Consider the following 23,920-nt stretch of genomic DNA (forward strand, 5'->3'; position numbering starts at 1 on the left):
GAACAGAATATCTCGTTGAATAAAGTACTGCTATAGTTCTGTACAACCTTCTTAGTATTTTGGTAGATGTCCACTTCGAACAATTGCCAGTTCAAATAAAATGTCGCTGTAGAAAAAATTATGGAAATGAAGCCTCCCCCCTTCTGGAGCTTGTCGCGCAAATAAAATGTGCTGAAAGAAAACCGTAACTATTTAAAAAGGTATTATTAAAGATATGCAGGTATTCACCAATGGCATCAGTCTAACACAGCAAAGATGTGACGATACTGCCACTGGCTGGTGATGGACCACTTTTTATGAACCGTCACTCGAGAAGTATCAGTAGTCACCTGTAAGCTGAAAGGGCTGCCTGGTGATGCAGTGTTTCAGAATCGTCCGCAATGGAAGTGGTTAAGGACATCACGGAGACGGCAGCCGTGGACCTGGGGGACCTCCTGGACGCCGGGGACGACGCCGTGGTGATACTCGAGGCAGGCGACACGCGGCTGTTGGCGCACAGGGCCGTCCTGGCGGACAGGAGCCCTGTGTTCGCCGCCATGTTCGGCCACGACACCCTCGAGGCCAGCAGCGGCGCGGTGAGCATCCCGGACGTGGGGGGCCCGGTGCTGAGGCAGCTGGTCTCCTACCTGTACACCCAGCGGGCCCCCCAGCTGCCCGGCGCGGCCCCCCAGCTGCTGGCAGCAGCGGATAAGTACGGGGTGTCGCGGCTGAAGGCGGAGTGCGAGCGGCAGGTGGCCGCTCAGCTGACCGTCGAGACCGCGGCGGCCGCGGCCGTACTCGCAGTCCGCCACTCCTGCAGTGACCTCAGGCGAACCGCCATCGAATTTATTAAGGCACGTACCCACGAGGTGATGGCCACTCAGGGGTGGACAGATGCGATGCTTCATCAACCAAAAGACTTGGTCAAAGTGAGCCGGTTGCTGTACGATCCACCACCACAAAGCAGGTAAGGGCGAGACAACCCACTCATTCGTGTCTCTCAGTTCTGGATGTGTGTGTGTGTGTGTGTGTGTGTGTGTGTGCATTTGCATGACTATAATTTTTGCTGCTGAATTTCCTTAGATGTGTCACTGCTGTAAGATACACCATCATAGACCGTCATTTGCTGCTAGCTCACGATGCTATCATTGTCCTCTTCTATCAGGTTAGCTGAATCCCTAAGCTGAGTCCACTTCATTAACAGGTATGTTTTCTAGCAAAAAGCATCAAACAACCAATTTGTAGACATTTATCTGTCGAACTACACGTGTATGAAAAGTTGTTCTTTAGGTTTTGGCATCAAGTGTGAGGAGAATAGGATACATTCACTGTGTGAATGCAGCATCACGCAGTCTGCTGTGCACACAAAGCTGTATTGCCCAACCCAGCCTAAAACACAGTGATGTGTGTAGCTTGCAGCCGGCAGCCCTTACGGGTTGCTGTAAGCCCGTTCGTATAGAGCAGCGTTTAAAGTTGTTCAGTGCCTCTGTGGCTGATGACAATGAGACACCTCTGAACAGAGTCACACTGCATGAAGACGACGACCGAGTGCGTCACTTCTGGCCGACACCTCGAGCAAGGAAGCGTACTGCACAACGGTTCGAGGAGGGCGGCAACATGTTTACAGTTTACGACAGCTGATGTTGATCTGCGGAATTTTCTTCATGTAGTAAAGGAGAATATCAGAGTAATCGCTGTTCACACCTCAGTACTACAGCTTCCTTCTCTGTCACTTTCTTTCTTCATGCAAGCCATATGCCAGTAACCTCCCCAACATAATTCTTTGTTCTCTCCAAATCCATGCAGTACATGGAAGATTTTGAATTTCTCTAAAGGAACATTATATGACAGAATAATGGTTCACTGTCAGGTCTTGTATGGAAGATGATCAGAAAACCTGTTGAAGTAAGCATTGGTGCTCCAGTGTGTGGCTGGTCACACCTCTCGCAGCCTTGGACCACCTCACAGGAACACAAAACCAGTCCTCATGGTGGTTCCAGTTCGTTCCATAAAATTGAGACTTTCCACCTCATTTCCTTATTCTCTCTATTCAGCCGCTATATGAACCTCATACAATACTTGGATACATTCCCTTCTGTGCCATGCTTTACTGAGTCTTTGATGAACCGGTACCCCACACCTCTCTGCCTGTTTCAGTTGCTCTATGGATTTCTATAGCCACCCAGTGAACACCACAGACTTTCATTCCACTGTGGCACTACCTATGATATTATCTACCCCATCTATTACTGTTGCTATTCCACCTCTCATAGTCTGAACATGAAACAGTTTCTGAGACCAACATTCCCTTTTTTCTGCACCATCTTACAGTTACATATGTCCATACAAGTCTAGTAGCCATTTACACTGATAAACCGTCATTTATTTTGCAGCTGTATTCTAATACTTAGATAATATTTTGTGTGGTATTTGACATACTGGTAAGCTTGTGTTTGAGGTGACGCTAAATGCATTCCCTCAAACAACTGCAATGAACTTATAGCCTATACTGTAAATCATTCAATGTGTTTCTCTTTCGTTCAATAGACATCAACATGAAAATTCATGTTTGAAACATCGATCATATTACAATCTTTAGTTATGTTCTTGAAAAAAAAATTAATACATCGCACCTAAATATATTTTCCTACATTACTCCAAACTCCTTTTTCACACTATGGGAATGACACAAGGTCTTAAGTTTGAGAAAGTTTTTGTTAACAGTAACCTTTTTACTGACAGTAATCCTTGTGTACATTTTACAAATTCTCTTGATGTATATTAGATCCTTGTAATTCCTGATCTTCACCTAGTTCACTGCCGCATACTGCACACACTATGGGCGTCAGTTGCATACAGAGATATCCTGTTCCTTTCTGGGTCTACCACCGTCTTTTACTGTATGATTCCCCTCTTCTCCCCCCATTGCCCCTCACACTCAAATTTTATACATCATAGACGCCTAGGATTTTAATAATAATTAAAATAAGATGTATAAAAGTGTTGCATATAAGCAGAATAATTTTTTACTTCAATAATACAGTGCTTTTGAATTTTTTGGGGAAGATGTCTCATTACCTCATGTTTATCCTTCTCTCCTTGTATCCGTGCCAGGACCTTGTAGACATAAGTTTCTCATAGAATTTACCATTCATGTCTCCTGTATGTGGAGGACAAACTTCACTTTGTTTCAGTAGTGAGTTCACAGCACAGCTTACAGACCACAATATCATCAGTCACAAACATTGAGCACCGCCCCAGCCCCCACCCCACCCACCTACCCACACACACACACACACACACACACACACACACACACACATTTTGTTTTCCATAATGGGGAAATGACACAGCCTACTTTGAGCGACTCATCATTTTGTGTGTGCTTATAAAGTGAGGTGGCTCATTTGAAAAATACTTCAGTTTCTGTTAATTGTGTTTCTTGGATGAAATTTAGATTTATATGGTAACTCTGTTAGGCCAAGTAAATTTCGCGTTGCTACATCCTCACACCTTCCCACACTTCCCACTGTACTGAATTTCTTCTCTGGCTCAGGTCGAAACGCGCTGTCGACCTTTTCATTATATGTACCTCCCAAAACCCAGTCTTTAACACATGCTTTGAAGACTGATGATCAGAGTATCCTGTTAATTAAATTAAGATATCCTTCACAACCAGAAGAGCGCCGTGGCTGTCCAGTTGGATTGTTTCACCACTAGCGAGATATGCTCGTGCCTGAACTAGAAATTACACGAGGAAAAGTTCTGTGTTGACTGGGATTCTAACCCCGTACATACTATCACCGCTGATGACTACACATGAAGACATGTTGACTGTCAAATAGTTTCTCACCAGTAATTAGAAGTGGAATTTATAAACCTGAAATGATGTGATAAAAAGTTCTGTGCCCGACTGAGAGTCGAAACCGGCACCAATCGTTATTGTTGACAATGCATGTAGAGATGTAAAAAAATTATTATTGCCTTTCACCTATGATTTGCAATGCAAATGCTACGACTTGAAGTGACCCGATGAAAATTTTTACACCTGCCCACTATTTAAAACCAGACTTGCACTTTTCTTGGAAAACCTGAAGAGTTGGTAATGTTGGGGAAGCAACAAAACGATGGAACTGTATAGTCCAAAAAGGGTCAAAAACTGCGGAAAGGGATATCTGTGTTAAACTCCCAGCTCCCCAGCTCAGCAGTAACATTTTGAACATCTTAACCTCAAATACCTGCGCTGTGAAATATATAATTTCGACTTGATTTTGTAATCGCTGAAATAAATAACGGTCAGCTACACTATTGGCATTATGGAATGATGCAGAAATTTCTGTAGGAAGTGTTGGCCCCTAACTGAGCAGCTGTGACTTCGTACGAATCTATGGTTACACTAACACTCGATCATACAAAATTAACTCGGCGACAAGTATCAATCGAATTTCCAGAAAGTTCTCCAGATAGTGTTGTCGCATTTATAGCTGCCATATGTGTCATTGTGTCAAAGCAGTTTATTATTTTGTAGTGCTTTATTTTTGTGCTAGAGGTTTATAATTTTACTAAAAGAAGAGATGTATTTGGTTTATAAGGACGTCATTCGTAGACAGTCATTATTCTGTTCAGACACTGAGTCCATTGTTATTCTGAAAGTGTTGTGCTTTTATTACAATTTCAAAAGGAATTTCTTTTTCACCATGAGGTGGTATTAAGCTACAAAGCAACTTTGTTTATCCAATATAACAGTTTTTGGAGGAGGTCATTCATTATTATTCTGTTATTATTCACACCATTGATCTTGGCAAAGACGATGCATGTCTTCAGTAAATGTAGCCTATGTAGCGCAGGCCTAAAGAAAAGTATCATGCAACTGCATAGTAAAGTGCATACTCTTTCTCACATAACATTCAACATTGATGCATATAGCCTTAAAGGGCATAATTAACTGAAACAAGTAGATTCATGCATAAGATGGTAGAGATATTGTTCGATGTGTTGTTACACAGGTTACTATAAGTTCGTTTATCTATTGTCATTTTTATTTGAATGTATAAACTGTTTATGCAGTGATGTATTCAATGTTATACATTTGAAGGTTATAAGGATTATTATTTAAGCATTCTAAAACGGTGTTTAACGAGTATTTGTAGCTATAAAACAATGATAGGTGCTGGAAGCAAATCCCAGTAAATCGTTAACAATTCTATTAAGTTCTGGGTTCAAATTGGCATCCAATGCAAAACTTTATGGAATGTCATTTCAAGATTTCTACCTGTTGTCTGGTGTTGTGATCAACTGCTGTAGGGAGCTCAGGCGTGCATCTGAATGTCATTAACTCAACAGCAATTCATTTGTATTAACTGGACCGCTATTGCAGCATTCGACACCTGTCGTCTGCCAGTTGCCAGTGTGTGCATGGCCCCTCAGCAGGGCTGGCTGTAGTGAGCCACCCCCACATCCTCACATGGATACGCCAGCCAGCTCACACTCTGCTCTCTCTGTATGTGCAGCACACCAGCCGTCACCGCCACTACCGCCACTGCCACCACCACCACTGACGCCACCACCACCACCACCGCCACCACCACCACTGCCAACGCACCCCGCCAGACACCTGCTGCAGCTGCACTTCCCACATCTCCTCCACCTGGAGAAGCCACTGTCTCTCGCATGCGGTGAGTTCCCTCACTACACACACATGCACGCACACATTAGCGCTACATTGTACAGAAGGTAGAAAAACAGAGAAAGGAAATGTAAAGGATCAGTCTACATTCAGTGAGGGTCAGCAAAATGAAATGGAAAGAAAATCATAACATATGGTCAGATGAATAATGGGGCAGTATCCACAGAATGAGTAAGTTGTATTATGAGAGAAAGGTCAATTAAAAATGGTTTGGTAGGGAAAGCAGTGATCTATTGTGAACATTTCAGTGATATATTCCCATCAGAACCAGTAAACCAATCCAACAACAACTCTGGCATGTAAGGCGACTTCACACACCGAAAATCCAGTCACAGATAGGGATTATGAGAGCACATGATGCGTAACACTATATTTAAAGAGACATAAACTTCTAAAAATCATGGTGTATTGGAATGCAGTAGCAGGGGATGAGTAAAGACAGATTTATTTATGAGACAATTTAGGGTCGTTGGTAGAAACAAAAGAGAAGAAAGGATCCTAGACCCCTGGATTAAACTTGTGCAAGTAACAAGAATTACTCTGTTCAAGAGTCAAAACAAAAGCAGTAGTTGGCAGAGGTGGTCTCTTAAGCCTAAGCTCCTCAGGGTTTAGACCAACATGATTGTACCACTTTATTTTGCTATAGCAGGTAGTCAAAGTAACAACAGACATGCAAAGCAGAAACTCTGCCAACTGTAGATCACATTTCTGTCTGTCAACACACTTAGAGTGCTGAGATCCCATCATTTATTTCTGGGAAGAGGGGGTGCCGGGTCAGACTCTTCACCACAGAGCAGCATTTGCATCCAAAGTCTCCAGTTATTTGTTGGATGTAGTCTTTGTCTTTGTCTACAGTTTTTACTCTCTGCTGCTTCCACCACTACCATGGCAATTATTCCCTGATGTCTTCAGATATATCCCACTTTCCACAGTTCCTTTCTTATCAATTCACCTAATTCTCAACATCCTTTTATTGTATCCCAATTTGAATGCTCCAAGGCACTTCTCTTCCTGTATCTCCCATAATCCATTATTCATTTTCATACAATACTGTGCTCCAAATGTACATTTTCAGATATTCCATCACAAAATTGAGGCCTATCTTCGGCAGCAGTAGCGTTGTTTTGCCTGGAATGATCTGTTTTCCTCTGTTACATTACTTCATATAACAATCTCGCTGTGTCCCTCATTGTAAATTGGCTTCCCAGGTAGCAGAATAACTCAAATTAATTTACTTTGTGGTCCCTAATTTTGACGTTAAGTTTGACACTGATGTTATTTCTGTTACTCCCCAATATTTCAGTCTTTCTTTAGTTTAAATCATAATTCTGTCCTCATCGAACTGTTTATTGCGTTAACCACTTGGGTACTTCTTTCTCACTTTCAGTGAACATGGTAATAACACCAGTGAATGTTATCAATGAAATGCCTTCACCCTCAATTTTAATTAAATTTCTGGAAGTTTATTAAATTACGCGAACGATTCCTTGAAGTTCAAACTGAACCCTTGGCGATACTAATTGGGTCCCTGTTTTGCACCTTTTTAATGACAGTATTCCTTGCTTCAGCTTTTGCTGTTCCATGTTGATTATTGTACATATAGTAATTTATATAATCTGCTTGTATTCTATATCTCACTCGTATTTTTTGAGATTTCACACATGTCGCATTACTTTACTTTGTCAATCTTTTTAAAGGTGGCCTAATGCAATGAAGGCTGCATGACTTTCTTTAAACTTTGCTTCCCTTTTGAAGTGTAAGATTAGATCTATCTCTCTGGTGCTTTTACCTTTGTTACATCCAAACTTACTTTCTTGTACATATTAATCGTGTCAGCAATTAGGATTCATAAGCTATTTAGCTGATTGTGCGAAATCGTTCGCATTTAGTGGTCCTTACACGCATGTGGAGTGTGTAGATGATATTTTTCTGTAAATTTGTTGCTATGTCTATAGTCCCATAGATTCTACAGATGAATTTGAATAGTTGAAACTTCCTGGCAGATTAAAACTGCGTGCCCGACCGAGACTCGAACTCGGCACCTTTGCCTTTCGCGTGCAAGTGCTCTACCATCTGAGCTTCCGAAGCACGACTCACGCCCGGTGCTCACAGCTTCACTTCTGCCATTCTGGAATTTGAATAGTCGTTTCATTGCAGCCTCCTGCAAGCATCATATAAACTGCAAGGGAATGTTATTTAACCATTCGCTTTCTCTTTGCACAAATCGTCCAGAGCTTTGTTAAACTCTGTGTCTAATGACCAGTCTGCTATGTTTTCCAGCTCGACTTTCAGTTTCCCTTCCATCATATCATTCAATAGTCCCTCCCTCATGGAGGTGCTCATTGTACTTTTGTCAGCCATCCCTTTCTCTCCCCCCTCCCCCTCCCTCTCTCTCTCTTTCTTTCCTCCCCCCCGCCCCCCTGCACTTAGCAGCGGAATTCTTTTCTAACTCTTACGCCCAACCCTGCAGATGTCAGACATTCAGATCAGTACCAAAAGTTGCAGGTCGATAGCTTATCAACAAAAACTGCGGTTTAGTTCATGCTGTCTGCTGTTGTCCAGCAGAGAGTACATAAACGTTAATTAAAAGTAACACCAGGACTACAGAGCACTTCACAAGCCTAACTGTGAGTATGTAACGTATGTTGCTTTCATGTGGAAGTTGATAGAGTCTAAGATTCCTGTATCAAAGATCATGGGTTCACAACCCAACGACCCTAAATTTTTACCGTATTATGTGTGAAAGTGCTATATGGGACGACGTGCTTTTTTTTGGGGTCATCAGTCTTCTAACTGGTTTGATGCGGTCCATCACTAATTCCTCTCTTGTGCCAGCAACCTCTTCAGGACAGAGTAGCACTTGCAATCTATGTCCTCAATTATTCGCTGTATGTATCCCAATCTCTGTCTTTCTCTGGAGTCCTTGGCCTCTGTAACTCCCTCTGCTACCATGGAAGTCATTCGTCGATTCCTTAGCAGATGTGCTATCATTCTGCCCCTTCACGTTGTCAGTGTTTTCCATATATTCCTTTCCTCTCCGATTCTACACAGAATGACTTCATTCCTTACCTCGTTAATCCACATGATTTTCAACATTCGCCAGTAGCACCACAGCTCAAATGCTTAGATTCTCTATTCCAGTTTTCCCACAGTCCATGTTTCACTACCATACAATCCTGTACTCCATATGTACATTCTTAGAAATTTCTTCTGCAAATTAAGGCCTATGTTTTATATCAGTAGAATTCTCTTGGTCAGGGCTAGTCTGCTTTTGATGTCCTCCTTCGTCCATCCGTCTTTGGTTACTTTGCTGCCCAGGTAGCAGAATTCTTTAACTTCATCTGCTTCATGACCATCAATCCTGATGCTAATTCAGTTTCAGTCAGGATAGGAATGTCAGCAGCATATCATATCCTTGATATCCTTTCATCTTGAATTTTAATTCCACTCCTGATCCTTTCCTTTATTTCATTCCTTCTTCTTTGTACAGATTGAACAGTAGGGTGGAAGACTACATCCGCACCTTACACTCTTTTTAATCCAAGCACTCCGCGCGACCGCTGCGGTCGCAGGCTTGAATCCTGCTTGTGATGTCCTTGGGTTAGTTTGTTCTTGGTCGTTCACTCTTATTATTCCTTCTTGGCTCTTGTACATATTGTATACCACACATCTCTAGCTATAGCTTAGCCCTATTTTTCTCAGAATTTCGAACACCTTGCACCACTTTACATTGTCGAACACTTTGTCCAGGTCATCAAATCCTATGAACGTGTCTTGATTTTTCTTTAGTCTTGCTTCCATTATCAACCACAATGTCAAAATTGCCTCTCTAGTGCCTCTACCTTTTCTAAAGCCAAACTAATTGTCATCTAGCACATCCTCAATTTTCTTTTCCATTCTTCTGTACACTATTCTTGTCAGGAACTTGGATGCATGAGCTGCTGAGCTGATTGTGCGGTAATTCTCGCACTTGTCAGCTCTAACAGTCTTTGTATTGGGTTGATGGTATTTTTCCGAAGTCCTAAGACACATACATTCTACGCACCAACGTGAATAGTCGTTTTGTTGCCATTTCTCCCAATGATTTTAGAAATTATGATATGTTCTGCGTTATTGGATCTTAAGCCTTCCAAAGCTCTCTTATATTCTGATTCTAATACTGGACGTGCTCATGACATGTAAAATGGCTGTTTGGAGTTCACAGCAATGTTCTCTTGGTAGTCCGCTTTCGGTTCATTTCACTGAAAGCAGTAAAGCTGTAGAGTGCTTTAGTAGTTTCACAGGATATACAACCAGAACAGAAAAATAAAGAAACAGTTGCATCGCACATGTGGAAATAACAGCAATAACAATAATTAATAATAGACAACATAATAATATGAATGATAAGTACATGGTGTTCAACTAACGGAGCAAAAGAAGCAGACTCAAAAGAACATTGCTACAAACTCCGGAAAGTCTTTGTACACGTCAGGAAAATGTTGTCCCATGTAACAGCTTCGCGCCAACACGGTTGTCACTAGTGGTATTTGAACGTTATACCTTCTCATCCACGCGAGATCCAGGATGCAGTTACTCACCGATACGCTCTTCCCGTGCTCGGCAGCTCGCGTGATACTTTTAACTGCCGTTTACACGTGCCCTGTTTCGGTTCATACTCCATCGACATAACGGCTTTTGGCACCGATCTGAGAGTCTGATATCTGGAAGGGTGGGTGTTGGTGTTGTCATCCCTGCATTTAATTTCACTGAGGTATCTTTAGGCTTTTCTATGTGCTGATTGCGTGCATCCTACGATCACTTTTTGTTTAATTACCTGAAACTTATTGCAGTCATTCTACTTCATCGTCCCTCGAACTTAGAATTACATTCTTTAGCGACCTGTAATACTTTATTCCTGGCTTTCCCTGGCTATTTTAGTACTTCTGTCTTTCATCAATCATTTTATGTATTTTTTCGTTTGCTCAGATTTCTTCAGAGTTGCCTTCCTTGCTCCAACATTTCTCTGTTCAATTTTCGTGTTTCGCGTTGTCAGAGACATCAGCTGCTGTTCACCTGAAATTCCAGCTGAGACATTCATTATCGCGTCATCTGCAGTCTCACAGAAGTTGAAGAACCCATTCCTTTCGTCAGCTCTTCAGTATCCCATTTATCTACACACTGATTGCTCCTAACAGTTCTTTTCAGTTTGTTCACCACCATAACTAACTGACCCTAGGTCTGCTCGTGCGTACCTCTTGCAATTCATCGGATTCTCTATCTGGGAATGATATAATACGGCTGGAACCTTCCAATTCTTCCAGGTCTGTCTTATACACCAAATATACACCACCACCTTCCTCCTTAACCTTCTTGATAGCCAGAGACGCTGAGGCGCTGAAGCAGTCATACAAATATCACAGAACAGAGAGTGTAGACTTGCAGTAATCCCGCCACACGGAGCAGGGGGTCTCTCACACAGGGAGCGGTGTGGACAGAACCAGCTTCGAACTGATGAGCAAGTCCCACAGAGGACTGTTCAGTAATGACTGCACATGGTAAGCCAAATGTCTTGAAATTTTTTCTGGAGCTGCTGTCCTACAGGTCATACATATTTCAAAAGTGGTTGTTAAATAAGGAAATTTAGAAATAGCTCAAAGTGTTAATCACGATATTTTTCAAAGTTTGGAAGAGCCACTTGTCCTTAACATTTGACTGTCTGTTACCATTATAACAGCTATAAAGACAGACAGGCGTACAAATGCCTCTACCTGAAGCACATACTTTGGTCTGTACTGGTCTCAGATGCCACACTTCGGGGATTGGTACCCAACCAGTCCTAGGACGTTTATTATGTATAGTAAAACGACAATATCTAAAAGGGTGCACATGAATTGCGAGGTAGTCAAGTTATGTGGGTCACGTACAAGGAGGCACAGTCCAGTTCAGATCATTCGGATCTTTGAGAACGATAGTACCAGAGCTGGCCTGTACAGTGGGTCTGTAATTAAGTTTCGTGTAAGTGTCAGGCGCTGTATGTACATTTTCTTCATGCTTGATTTTGAACTTCCTGTTGTGTGGTACGGTGAGCAACTGCTGTGGGGAACTCAGGTGGTGCAAATGAATGTGATTACCGCACTGGTAATTCATTTGTACACTCCTGGAAATTGAAATAAGAACACCGTGAATTCATTGTCCCAGGAAGGGGAAACTTTATTGACACATTCCTGGGGTCAGATACATCACATGATCACACTGACAGAACCACAGGCACATAGACACAGGCAACAGAGCATGCACAATGTCGGCACTAGTACAGTGTATATCCACCTTTCGCAGCAATGCAGGCTGCTATTCTCCCATGGAGACGATCGTAGAGATGCTGGATGTAGTCCTGTGGAACGGCTTGCCATGCCATTTCCACCTGGCGCCTCAGTTGGACCAGCGTTCGTGCTGGACGTGCAGACCGCGTGAGACGACGCTTCATCCAGTCCCAAACATGCTCAATGGGGGACAGATCCGGAGGTCTTGCTGGCCAGGGTAGTTGACTTACACCTTCTAGAGCAGGTTGAGTGGCACGGGATACATGCGGACGTGCATTGTCCTGTTGGAACAGCAAGTTCCCTTGCCGGTCTAGGAATGGTAGAACGATGGGTTCGATGACGGTTTGGATGTACCGTGCACTATTCAGTGTCCCCTCGACGATCACCAGTGGTGTACGGCCAGTGTAGGAGATCGCTCCCCACACCATGATGCCGGGTGTTGGCCCTGTGTGCCTCGGTCGTATGCAGTCCTGATTGTGGCGCTCACCTGCACGGCGCCAAACACGCATACGACCATCATTGGCACCAAGGCAGAAGCGACTCTCATCGCTGAAGACGACACGTCTCCATTCGTCCCTCCATTCACGCCTGTCGCGACACCACTGGAGGCGGGCTGCACGATGTTGGGGCGTGAGCGGAAGACGGCCTAACGGTGTGCGGGACCGTAGCCCAGCTTCATGGAGACGGTTGCGAATGGTCCTCGCCGATACCCCAGGAGCAACAGTGTCCCTAATTTGCTGGGAAGTGGCGGTGCGGTCCCCTACGGCACTGCGTAGGATCCTACGGTCTTGGCGTGCATCCGTGCGTCGCTGCGGTCCGGTCCCAGGTCGACGGGCACGTGCACCTTCCGCCGACCACTGGCGACAACATCGATGTACTGTGGAGACCTCACGCCCCACGTGTTGAGCAATTCGGCGGTACGTCCACCCGGCCTCCCGCATGCCCACTATACACCCTCGCTCAAAGTCCGTCAACTGCACATACGGTTCACGTCCACGCTGTCGCGGCATGCTACCAGTGTTAAAGACTGCGATGGAGCTCCGTATGCCACGGCAAACTGGCTGACACTGACGGCGGCGGTGCACAAATGCTGCGCAGCTAGCGCCATTCGACGGCCAACACCGCGGTTCCTGGTGTGTCCGCTGTGCCGTGCGTGTGATCATTGCTTGTAGAGCCCTCTCATAGTGTCCGGAGCAAGTATGGTGGGTCTGACACACCGGTGTCAATGTGTTCTTATTTCCATTTCCAGGAGTGTATTTGCTGGACCGCTACTCCTGTTGTCGGCGTGTATGAGTGTGTGTGTGCGCTGCAATGAGCCAGCCCCAGGACCCCACGAGGACACGCGTGCTCACACTGTGCCTCTCTCTCTCTGTGTGTGCAGCCCACCAGCCGCTGCACAGCTGAGGCCCGCCACCACCTCCACCACCACCACCACCACCGCCGCCGCCGCCGCCACCACCACCACTGCCGGCACAACCCGCCAGACTGCTGCTGCTGCTGCTGCTGCACCGCCCACGACTCCTGCACCTGATGACGCCACTGTCTCTCACTTGCGGTAAGTTCTCACCACACACACACACACACACACACACACACACACACACACACACACACGACCATTCTGTGGTAGATAAGATTTAAATACCGAAAAGCAAAGCGTAAATGCAGAGTCTAGAGTTAATGACGGTCATCAAAGCGAACTGGCACTAAAATCAGAACAATACAGTCAGATGAATAATGGGGCTGTATCGACATGATAGGAGGTTGTATCGTGAGAGAGAGAGTCATTAAGAATAGGTTGGTAGGGAAAATAGTGAGTTATTGTCAACAGTTCAGTGATTTATTCTCACGCAGCGAATGTCAGCGATAATTCACGCACATACTCCGACGTCGTACACAGAAGATCTGGTGGCGGGGAGCCATTGTGATTGCACTGAATGTGTGACTCTCTATGTCAAAAGAGGTAAACGTCCAGCACTCTTGGCATATTGGAATGGTCTAGCAGGGGTCAGATAAACACATGTTTGTGAGACCATTTGGGGTGGTTGGCAGCACTGAGACAGGACAAAAAGAAAAACAATTATTTGCCATAAAATTTCCGCTAGTAACAACAAGTATGCTCGTCAAGCAGCAAAGAGAAGCGAATGTCGGCAGAGCGTCAGCTCGTCAGGGTGTGGACGACTTTGGTCGACCCGCCGCACTCTGGAGTAACAGCCAGTCCCAGTAACAACACACATGCGAAGCAGAAACTCTGCCTGCTGTTGACCATGTTTCTGTCTGTGTGACCAACGAGTTTAGAGTGCTGTGAGCACCCAGAGTCCACACTTACTTGTGCTGTGCGCTCCTATCTCTGTCCTGCCCTACAGGTTTTACCCTCTACAGCTACCTCTAGCACCATGGCAGTTGACCTCTGATGGCTTCACATGTAACCTATTACGCTGACCCTTGTACATGTCACGGTTTTCCACATATTGTTATCCTCACCTATTCTGGAGGGACGTTTCAGTGTTCCTCTGGTATGAGTTCACCTAATTTCAACATCCTCCAATAGCACCGATTTAGGATGCTTCGATTTCCTTCTCGTTTTTTCCCGTAATCCACGATTCATTTTCATACAGTACTTTGTTACAAACATACATTCAGAGGTTTCTTCCCCAGTTAAGGACTACCTTTTGTACCAGTAGCCTTGTTTTGCGAGGAATGTCCTGTTTTCGTGTGCTAGATAACTTTTTATAACAACCTCGCCTTGTCCCTAAGTGTAAATACGCTTCGCATTTAGCAGAATCCCTGCAATTTGTCAGCTTCGTGGTCCTTAATTCTGATGTTATTTCCGCCACTCCCCAATATCTTCCTCTTTCTTCTGTTCATTAATCCTAATTCAGAGATCATTCGACTATTTATTACATTCACCAACTCCAGTGATTCTTTCTCACTTTCAGTGAAAGAAATATCGCCAGGAAATTTTACCAATGAAATGCTTTTTACCCTCAGTTTTAATTAAATTCCTGGAAGTTTCTTCAGTTCCACCAACGATTCTTTAGCGTTCAGACTGAATATTTGTGGAGACTACCAGCATCGCTGTCTTCCACCATCTTTAATCAAAGCACCAGCCCTTCCTGATTACTGTACATATTCTGTGTTATCTGCTGTTCCCTATGTCTTATACCTATTTTTTTTTAAAAGTTTCGTACACTTTCACTATTTCACATTGTCAAACGTCATTTAAAGATCTACAAATCCAATAAAGAGCTCCATTTTTCTTACACATTCCTTCCACTATCAGGTCAAAGGTCTGATAGGCCTCTCTCGATCCTTTACTCCAAATTTAGTGTGCTCGAACAGATCCTCAGTTTTACCTTTGATTCTTCTGCGTATTATAATTATTCTTGTTAGTAATTTGGATAAATGAGCTGTTTAGCTCACTGGGCGAAAGCTGTCGCAATATCGACCCTTGCTCGCCTCTGTAGTGTTTGGATGGTGTGTTTCTGGCAGTCTGTTGTTACGACTCCTGTCTCATGGATCCTACAGACAAAACTGAATTGTCGTTTGATTTTCACCTTCCCAAATGATCATGTAAGTTCCAAGGGAACGTTAACTAACCGTTCCACCTTGTTTGTGTGCAAGTTTTCCAGAGCTTTGTGAAATTATGAGTGTAATGGCCAGTACCGCACGTTTTCCAATTCGGCTTCCATCTCTTCTTCTGTCACATTATCTGTTAGTTCCTCCCACTCAAAGAGGTCTTTAACGTACTATGTTCTTCCATCTGCTCTCTCTTGCGCGTTTAAAACACTCTTTGTGTAGTCATCCTTCCATTTAATTTCACAGAAGGTTGTTCCAACTTTTGCATGTGCTGAATGCGTCCTCCCTATGTTCCTTTCCTTTTCGATTTCTTCTAATTCTTCCTGCAGTCATCCTACTTTTACTTCCCTTAAATTTCCGACTGATCTCATTTCAACAATGTGACCTCAGACTTAGTTCCTGGAGTGGCAGAGTATCGTCCTGACGCATTTACTTGATATTTTCCTGTCGTTACCATTGAACATTCTGAATGGTCGTTAAATAAGGGACGGTATAGATTAGAAGATTTATGTTTCCGAGTGCAGAAAGCTCGTTCCAAGCTGAAACTACAGCCACTTTAACCTTTTACACCGAAAATTATCCAACTTGACCCCCACGGGGTCAAGGAGCGAGCTACATGTGATGGTACTCCGATAGCTCGGGGGTGTAGCATAAACCCTTCAAAGGGCTGACTGTGTTAGATGTAGGCTGAAATCTCGCTGGAAAGAATTTTTTATTTCTTCTGTAGCAAAGTTATCCTCAGGCAGACCCACAACCAGTTAAGAAGTTCTTAGAAAACGTCTCCACATAAGTTTTTTTCCTAAATTGATTCAGTGCGCTGTAGGTCTAAAAGTGAAAAAACTTATGGATTTGAAAACGTAGTTGCTGTTGTTTCGTCTTCTCCAGAGATAATTTCTAGTTTTTTTTTTTTTTTTAATGCAGAAACAAGTGTAGTCACTCAATTGGGGCACTGAATAACTTGTTAACTTGAGTTCGTTATATGTGTGCACCCACTGCTACTTTTCCACACATACTTTCGTGGTAGTCCTGTGACACAACTTCATTCTGACTGTGCGCTGCGCATTGTCAAAGCCTCCTTTTGTGCAGGAAGGGCACAATATCTCGCCTACTCACGACTATTTATGGGCGTTTGTGCTATGGGAACATTGTTTTACTCTAGAATATTTTTCTTGTAAGGTTAACATGGTAAGTAGCAATACGTTCGCGTTACTACAGCGTACACCTCATTGTTTTCTTTTCTAGGTTTACTGAACTCTACAGCTAAACGTAAGAAATAGCATTAGGAATGTAGTCTCCCAAATTATCTAACGTTATCGAACTTGCATAGTATTCATTAGACTGTTTCGTTTGCTTAACACATTTTCAATGCTTTTTCTTTGGTCATTGATGAGATTTCCTTGTACTGTGTGTTTTTCTGATTGGAAGCATTCTGTTATTCGCGCCTTACGAAAAATCTTTTGTAATCGGTGTTACACTGTCTTTGGTGATGCCAAGCAACGTATCTGTAACGGAGAGCGCTTTAAGTGAATAGTATTAAAAATAAAGTTATTAAGTTATAATGTAAATAGTGTCTACATCTACATCTACATCCATACTCCGCAAGCCACCTGACGGTGTGTGACGGAGGGAACCTCGAGTACCTCTACCGGTTCTCCCTTCTATTCCAGTCTCGTATTGTTCGTGGAAAGAAAGATTTTCACTATGCCTCTGTGTGGGCTCTAATCTCTCTGATTTTATCCTCATGGTCTCTTCGCGAAATATATGTAGGAGGGAGCAATATACTGCTTGACTCTTCGGTGAAGGTTATGTTCTCGAAACTCCAACAAAAGCCCGTACTGAGCTACTGAGCGTCTCTCCTGCAGTCTTCCACTGCAGTTTATCTGTCATCTCCGTAACGCTTTCGCGATTACTAAATGATCCTGTAACGAAGCGCGCTGCTGTCCGTTGGATCTTCTCTATCTCTTCCAACGACCCTATCTGGTACGGATCCCAAACTGGTGAGCAGTATTCGAGCAGTGAGCGAACAAGCGTACTGTAACCTACTTCCTCTGTTTTCGGACTGCATTTCCTTAGGATTCGTCCAGTGAATCTCAGTCTGGCATCTGCTTTACCGGCGATTAATTTCATATGGTCATTCCATTTTAAATCACTCCTAATGCCTACTCCCAGATAATTTATGGAATTAACTGCTTCCAGTTGCTGACCTGCTGTATTGTAGCTAAATGATAAAGGATCTTTCTTTCTATGTATTCGCAGCACATTACACTTGTCTACATTGAGGTTAAATTGCCATTCCCTGCACCATGCGTCAATTCGTTGTGCTAAAAAAGCGAATCACTCCTGGTGAATGAGCTGCATCTCTACAGCACAATTTTACCCATACCACGTGAAACAGTAGCAATATTTCTGTCAGCTACGAGTCATTTTCTAACTCGTGGTAATATTTTTAAGATAAAGTTTGACACGTTTACCATCTCAGGCGGAAACGGGGGGGATGAAACCTCACCGACTTTGGGAGAAAGTCACAAACTATATTCGTGTGTTCCACACACGACATGCGGAAGAAGACACACAGACGGTCCTCACGCCGCACTTACCACACGAAATTACTCCCACTGTCTCGAATCCACCCACAGATGTACGGCACGTCGCCAATGGCTTTTATCATTTTGAACAATTTTGATTCCAACTCAGTTATACTCAAACCAGAGTTGGCCGTCGAATATGGTAAAAGTCAGGAACATGTACGTGGAATTAATGAGAAGCAAAAGCGGAAACGTGACTGTACAAAAGTAGCCGCACTACAGCTGGAGGGCCTTCTGTACAAACATCGGCACCCCTCACCTACCAACAAGTGTGAAAACTACTCGCTTAGAGGGCAGTAAACAGGAAAGTAGCAACCAAAGCGAAACTTGAGGCAGTCCACCTGGGTGGTCGGCAGCACGTGAGAGAATTACTACCTGACAGCAGGCGAGGTTCGTACGCGCTCAAGTGAACGACATCTGGTGAGTTATCAGAGAATTCTTAGCCACAATAACGCGAACTCTACTCCCAATACCTTGCCTTACAATTTTTTTTGAATCGTAGCGACGTGCCGCGTGAATAAAGGAATGCTGTAAAGTGGCTAAGAGGACAGACAACGTACCACCTGCCAGCAGAGGGAAACGAGACGGGCGGGCGCTGGGTGGGTCGCCGCACGCACGCCGGCCACAAGCGGGCCACGGGGCGGCGCGTGCGTCGCTGAGGCGGGAAACTGCGAGAGGAACTTCGCAACATGTTTCAGTACATACAGTTACGTGGTACAGTGTGCAAACTGAATAGAAAAAGGCGTAACGCAAGAACAACATAATGTATCATCCTTAAGCTCTTTTGTGTTAAACGGTGTTTCTTACTGCCTTATTTATTTTTAAGGAAACAGAAATCTAATTTGAAATACATAGCTCAGAAGCACTCTATTTTGTGTTGAAGGAATCTCGGAGGAAAATCTGGTCCTCACGACAGAACACGTGGTACTTTTTAGGACACTTTATTTCACTTCGTTCCGTATGTCGAAACTCCTTTTAGCCAGAAGCGACTGCACTGATTTCTGCTGTTCTGCGTTACATTCATCGTCACCCGCTGTATCAGGAATCTCAGCACGGAGCTTCCAGCGCGTGCAGTACTCAGCGATGGCAGAAGACCAGCTTTTCAAACGAGCCTCGGCAACCGAGGCATTGGGCGAGTTACAAGATGTTGAGAAATAAATCGGAAAGCAGACCATCGTGAACACGGAACTTGGAAGGCGTCGCTCTCAGCTGAGTTAGTTTGTGTGCAAACATGGTCTTTCAGATGAAGTGCTAAAAATAAAAAAAATTAGAAATAAAAAATAATGCGCGAAAATAGCGCAGCGACTCGCTGACAGGTATGGGGAAGGCGTCGTGGCCAGACCTCGGAATGGCTAAAAAATTAAATGAAAGAAAAGGGGTTAAGGGCGCGAGTTTCTAGTCTGCGTGCACTGGATTCGAATACCGCAAATCGCATGAATTTTAATTAGTTACGAAAAAGTTGAAATGATTCTTGCTACATATGCTGAAGGTTCGTTTCTCACATCCGGCAATCATTTTTACCAAGCATAAGCAGCATCTCTCCCACCTCTGGTAGCCTGGAGGAGAGTCGCTACAGGTTGGGCCCTGACAGAGGCGGAAGTCACGCCAGGTCGAAACTCTGTCACCAGTCACCTTTCTTAAGCGATATATTTTTAAATCAATGAGCCAATCGCCGTACAAGTCCGCAGCGCACTTGACTCTTACTGTATTCGAGCCTGAGACGTGGAAAATATTGACGATGGACTGGAATTCGAACTCAGATCTCCCTTTTCGTCACGTTTGATCACTTTCAGATGATGCATTTCCACTGCTTCATTGTCTCCACTTGTCTGCAAAGTCATAAAGACATTCACAAGAGACATCCCTGGGTTCGAATCCTGGCATGTCACTTTAAGTTGCAACATGAGCACAGCAAAATACATGTGAGATATTATTATGATTTTACCGATTCTCTGGGCTTTGTTGACAATAATGGTGGTACTGGTTTCGAGTCCCAAGTCAGACGGGCAGCTTTTCGTCCTGTCGTGTCAGTTTCAAATATGCCACTCCTAGCTACTGGTGAAAGAGAATAGTACAGTCGAGGTATCTTTGTATGTAGTCAACAACTGTGTGTCCAGGGTTCGATTGCTAGTCAGCAGAAAATTTTCATAATTTTATTTACAATACAGAAATGCGCACATTTCGCTGCTAATGAAGTAAATCAGTGTAGAAGGTCTACGCATGACTAGAAGTCAGTGTCGATAGGTACTGGGTTTGAGTGCGCATAACGCAAAACACTTTCGTCTCCTGGTTTCAGTTTGTCATCTCATTGCTGGTTAAAAATGACGACTTCTGGCGTTTCATTGTGCTTAGTTAACCATCCTATTAAGTGCTGCGTTCGAATCTCCGAGAAACACAAAACTTTATGGCAGATCATTTCAAGTTTCAACTTGCACACTCTTTGTTACTTGTGACTGAAACCATACTTGAGATATTTCTTCTTTACTTGTTAGATTGCATTCCCGGATTGTAGCGAAGTAAGAAAACTTTCGTCGTGTCATTTAAAGGAGGATGCTGCTTTCTGAGGTTTCATTTACTACAATAAATTTGAATATGCAAGCGTAATGGTTGTGTAATCTCGAATAACACGTTTTCTCGTATTTGCATTATGGAATTATTAATTTGCGTGTAAACTGATGGTCGCACAAGGCAGTTGTCTCTTGTGGCCTCATGCAGTGAACATTTTGTACAGCCAAAGACTGTACCGAAAACAGAGCAGAGGAACAATCTTATGAGGACTGATTACAAATCAGGCGAAACACAATTCAGACCGTTCCGTAAAGTTTCTGGCGTGCAGCCGCATAAATTCAGCCTCTTCTCCTAATATTTCGGCCGAACACCGTCCAGCCATCTCCAGAGTGAGCTGTGGTGAGTGACGCTGCCGCACCTGGTCCGTCCTTTTAAACCCGAGGACCGAACCACTGAATTTATGCGGCTGCACGCCAGAAACTTTATGGAACAGTCCTTACGCCGCAAAAACATTCAGATGGACGACAACTGAGGTCGTTCAGATGATTTTGAGCATGAAAGCACATGTTAAATACATGTGCGTAAGCTATGAGGCCATAAAGTCTGACACACACACACACACACACTCGGTTTTTTTATGGGGGTGGTGTTGCCGAGTTGGTGTTTATCTCTCACATGTTTTGAATAAATTGTTGTCTGTGTGTCAGAAAGTTTCAGTGTTTGGTGAGGCTGAATGAAGAAAACTGCCGGTAACTGCAGTGAAATTTTTTTGCCTGCATAGCAAGAAAGTGTCTGTTTGAAAACCAGGAGATGGGATTCTTCTTGTGTGTGACGTGTGGCAGTGAAGCTGCAGACAGAGACCAGTATTAGCTGCAAGATGGCTGTCCTGTAGTGGAGGTGAGGGAGTGGTTAGGTGTAGCGTCCCGAGAGCGAAGGAACTGACTTGCAGCAATGAGTGTGACAAAATGTGGTAATGAAATTCTTTCAGAGGTTGTATAATGCTATTTGTAATGGACGATGAATGAAGATTTTCTTATGAGGGGGGTAGAACAGATTTGCTGTAATTTAATACATACACACAATTGCGCACTGTTTTGTACTGTGGGAGGGGGAATACGGTAGGTTTGTTTGAGGACAGATTTGTATTCGCAGCAGTTGTTTCCTCGTGTGACTGTTTTCCTCGTTCTGTGTGTTGTGTGTTTGCAGCAGAGAGTGGCAGTTTGTGTGTTTTGTGCAGGAGCCTCTCTGCAGAGGAGAGGGGCAGGAGGCTGCTCCAGGCGGCTGAGGAGGGGGCAGTGGGGGAGCTGAGGGCGCTGATCGCCGCAGGGGCTGACGTGGAGGCGAGGGGCGGGGGTGGGTGGACCGCCCTGCACTCGGCAGCAGACAGGGGAGACGTCGAGGCGGCGAGGCTGCTGGTGGGGGCGGGGGCGGCGGTGGACGCCAGGGATGTGATTGGGTGGACGCCGCTGCATTACGCGGCACTCAATGGCCGCGCAGAAGTGGCGGCTGCGCTGCTCGTCGCGGGGGCCGACAGGGGGGCCACAGCTGGTGGTGGGCTGACAGCGCTGGACCTCGCCAGGGTGTTCAACCACAGGCGGCTGGTGGAGATGCTGTCATGAGGCAGGCAGTCCAGCGAACTCTGTGCAAAAAAACAGGAACTGAAAGAATCTGTAGGAGAGCAATATTCATAATTTTGTAAATAAAGATGCAAAAAACTGAATCGTGTTGTGACTCACTAATTTCAGACCTCTTCAAGTAACATACAGCACACACATACTCTAAGGAACGTTGTAGCAAAACCCAGACAACGCCAGATAACAGCAAAATAATTCAGGTAACAACGGACAATCCTTGTTTCAAGAAAAATCTCTCAAGTACACTTCCAGACTAAACTAGGGAAAAGTCAACAGTTCACTGTGAACAAACACAACTGCTCTATAATATCTGATCGTTGAAAAGTATTTCACACCAGTCAGCAAGGTGCTACATCAGACTATTCTAATTTGCAACATACCGAGAGTAACGCTATATCAGATCTATCACCAGAACTTTCGCTCCTGATATCAGACTCAATTTACTTCTCCACATTCAGCAAACATTCTACTCTACCGTACCTGTTGTGTTTAATAACAATGACATAGTAGTAGCGGTATTCACACCACATAATGCGACCATCATCTGGAACCATACAGTCAGTCTACATTGAACTAAACACAATCAGACCACAACATGACACGCATACAAAATGTGAAGGAAATCCTCTCTATCTGGTACTGTTGTCTCTACTTGACGTAAAAGATTGCAACGAGCAAAGCAATCCTAGTTGTATTGGAGACAGAACACCGGGGCCCGAGTTTCAGCACACGAAAGCAATTTCGCAACGACGCACACGAGTCTCCACACTCATCGGCCACAACGGGACAGCTGAGACGGTGACGCAAGTCGTGGAGCTACAGGTAATAAAATTACACTTACCTTGACTCGTACATCGAGTAAATAAGTGTAGTGGAGAGTGTACGCCTGTCAACTCAGTTGCTGTCACCTCACTTCACTCCCTGCGGCCGCAGCTGACGCAGCTCGCCGCTCCCCGCCACTCCGTGACTCCTGCCACAGCTGTCAGCGGCCTCTCTGCTTGTGAGGCGCCAGCAGGCAAACGGCAGAACGGTCCGTGAGGCCGTCACTCACACTTCACTCACAAAGGGTACTGACAAGGCGCAGAAGAAATGCTCAGACACAACATTGCCTTCACGAATCTTTTCAACAGTAAAATTTCTTCTCCGAGACCGTCGTTATTAACGTCTACACTGTAGCAAGATTCGTCGTTTCCCACAAGCTCTTGGACCGGAGAATCGTGTTCGCTTACGTAGTTCCACGGGAAACGGAATGTCTCCGTGTTGCGTGTGGCTGCACACGGTACAGTCAAGTTCCCTACAGCTGTGTAATAACGTGGCAAACATTTAGCTGAAAACTGTTCTTCGAGCTTTGGTTTAAATCGTCCCCTGATGCTTCATCAACAAAGCGTTTTCTTCTGCCTTGCCGTTTCTCTCCGGCATCAATCATTACATTCACTTCAGGTCATATTCCAATATTTTCTGCTACTTTGCAACTTCCTGCGTAAATAGTATCCCAACATTTCTCAGCTGATTTAATTCTTCCGCGAGACTCTTATTAATACTACTTCAAACATATGTTTCTCCGGTTTGAAGTACAACTTTACGTATGTTTATTGCTAGTAATAATTTCAAATACTTCTGAATGCTCCTTAGTTCAATGTGTTGCTC

General features: G+C 44.3%; 1 protein-coding gene across 1 annotated transcript; it reads left to right on the plus strand.

The window, feature by feature from the left end:
* The first annotated feature begins 380 nt into the window (after window positions 1-380).
* LOC126443292 (ankyrin repeat and protein kinase domain-containing protein 1-like) lies at window positions 381-22,258 on the plus strand. Its single transcript, XM_050090902.1, has 3 exons — window positions 381-946; window positions 5,490-5,654; window positions 21,877-22,258. Exons 1-3 carry the CDS (start codon window positions 381-383, stop codon window positions 22,256-22,258), a joined length of 1,113 nt encoding a protein of 370 aa, XP_049946859.1.
* Window positions 22,259-23,920: the final 1,662 nt, after the last annotated feature.

Source organism: Schistocerca serialis, unplaced genomic scaffold (genome assembly GCF_023864345.2).
Source record: "Schistocerca serialis cubense isolate TAMUIC-IGC-003099 unplaced genomic scaffold, iqSchSeri2.2 HiC_scaffold_1444, whole genome shotgun sequence".
Taxonomy (NCBI): domain Eukaryota; kingdom Metazoa; phylum Arthropoda; class Insecta; order Orthoptera; family Acrididae; genus Schistocerca; species Schistocerca serialis.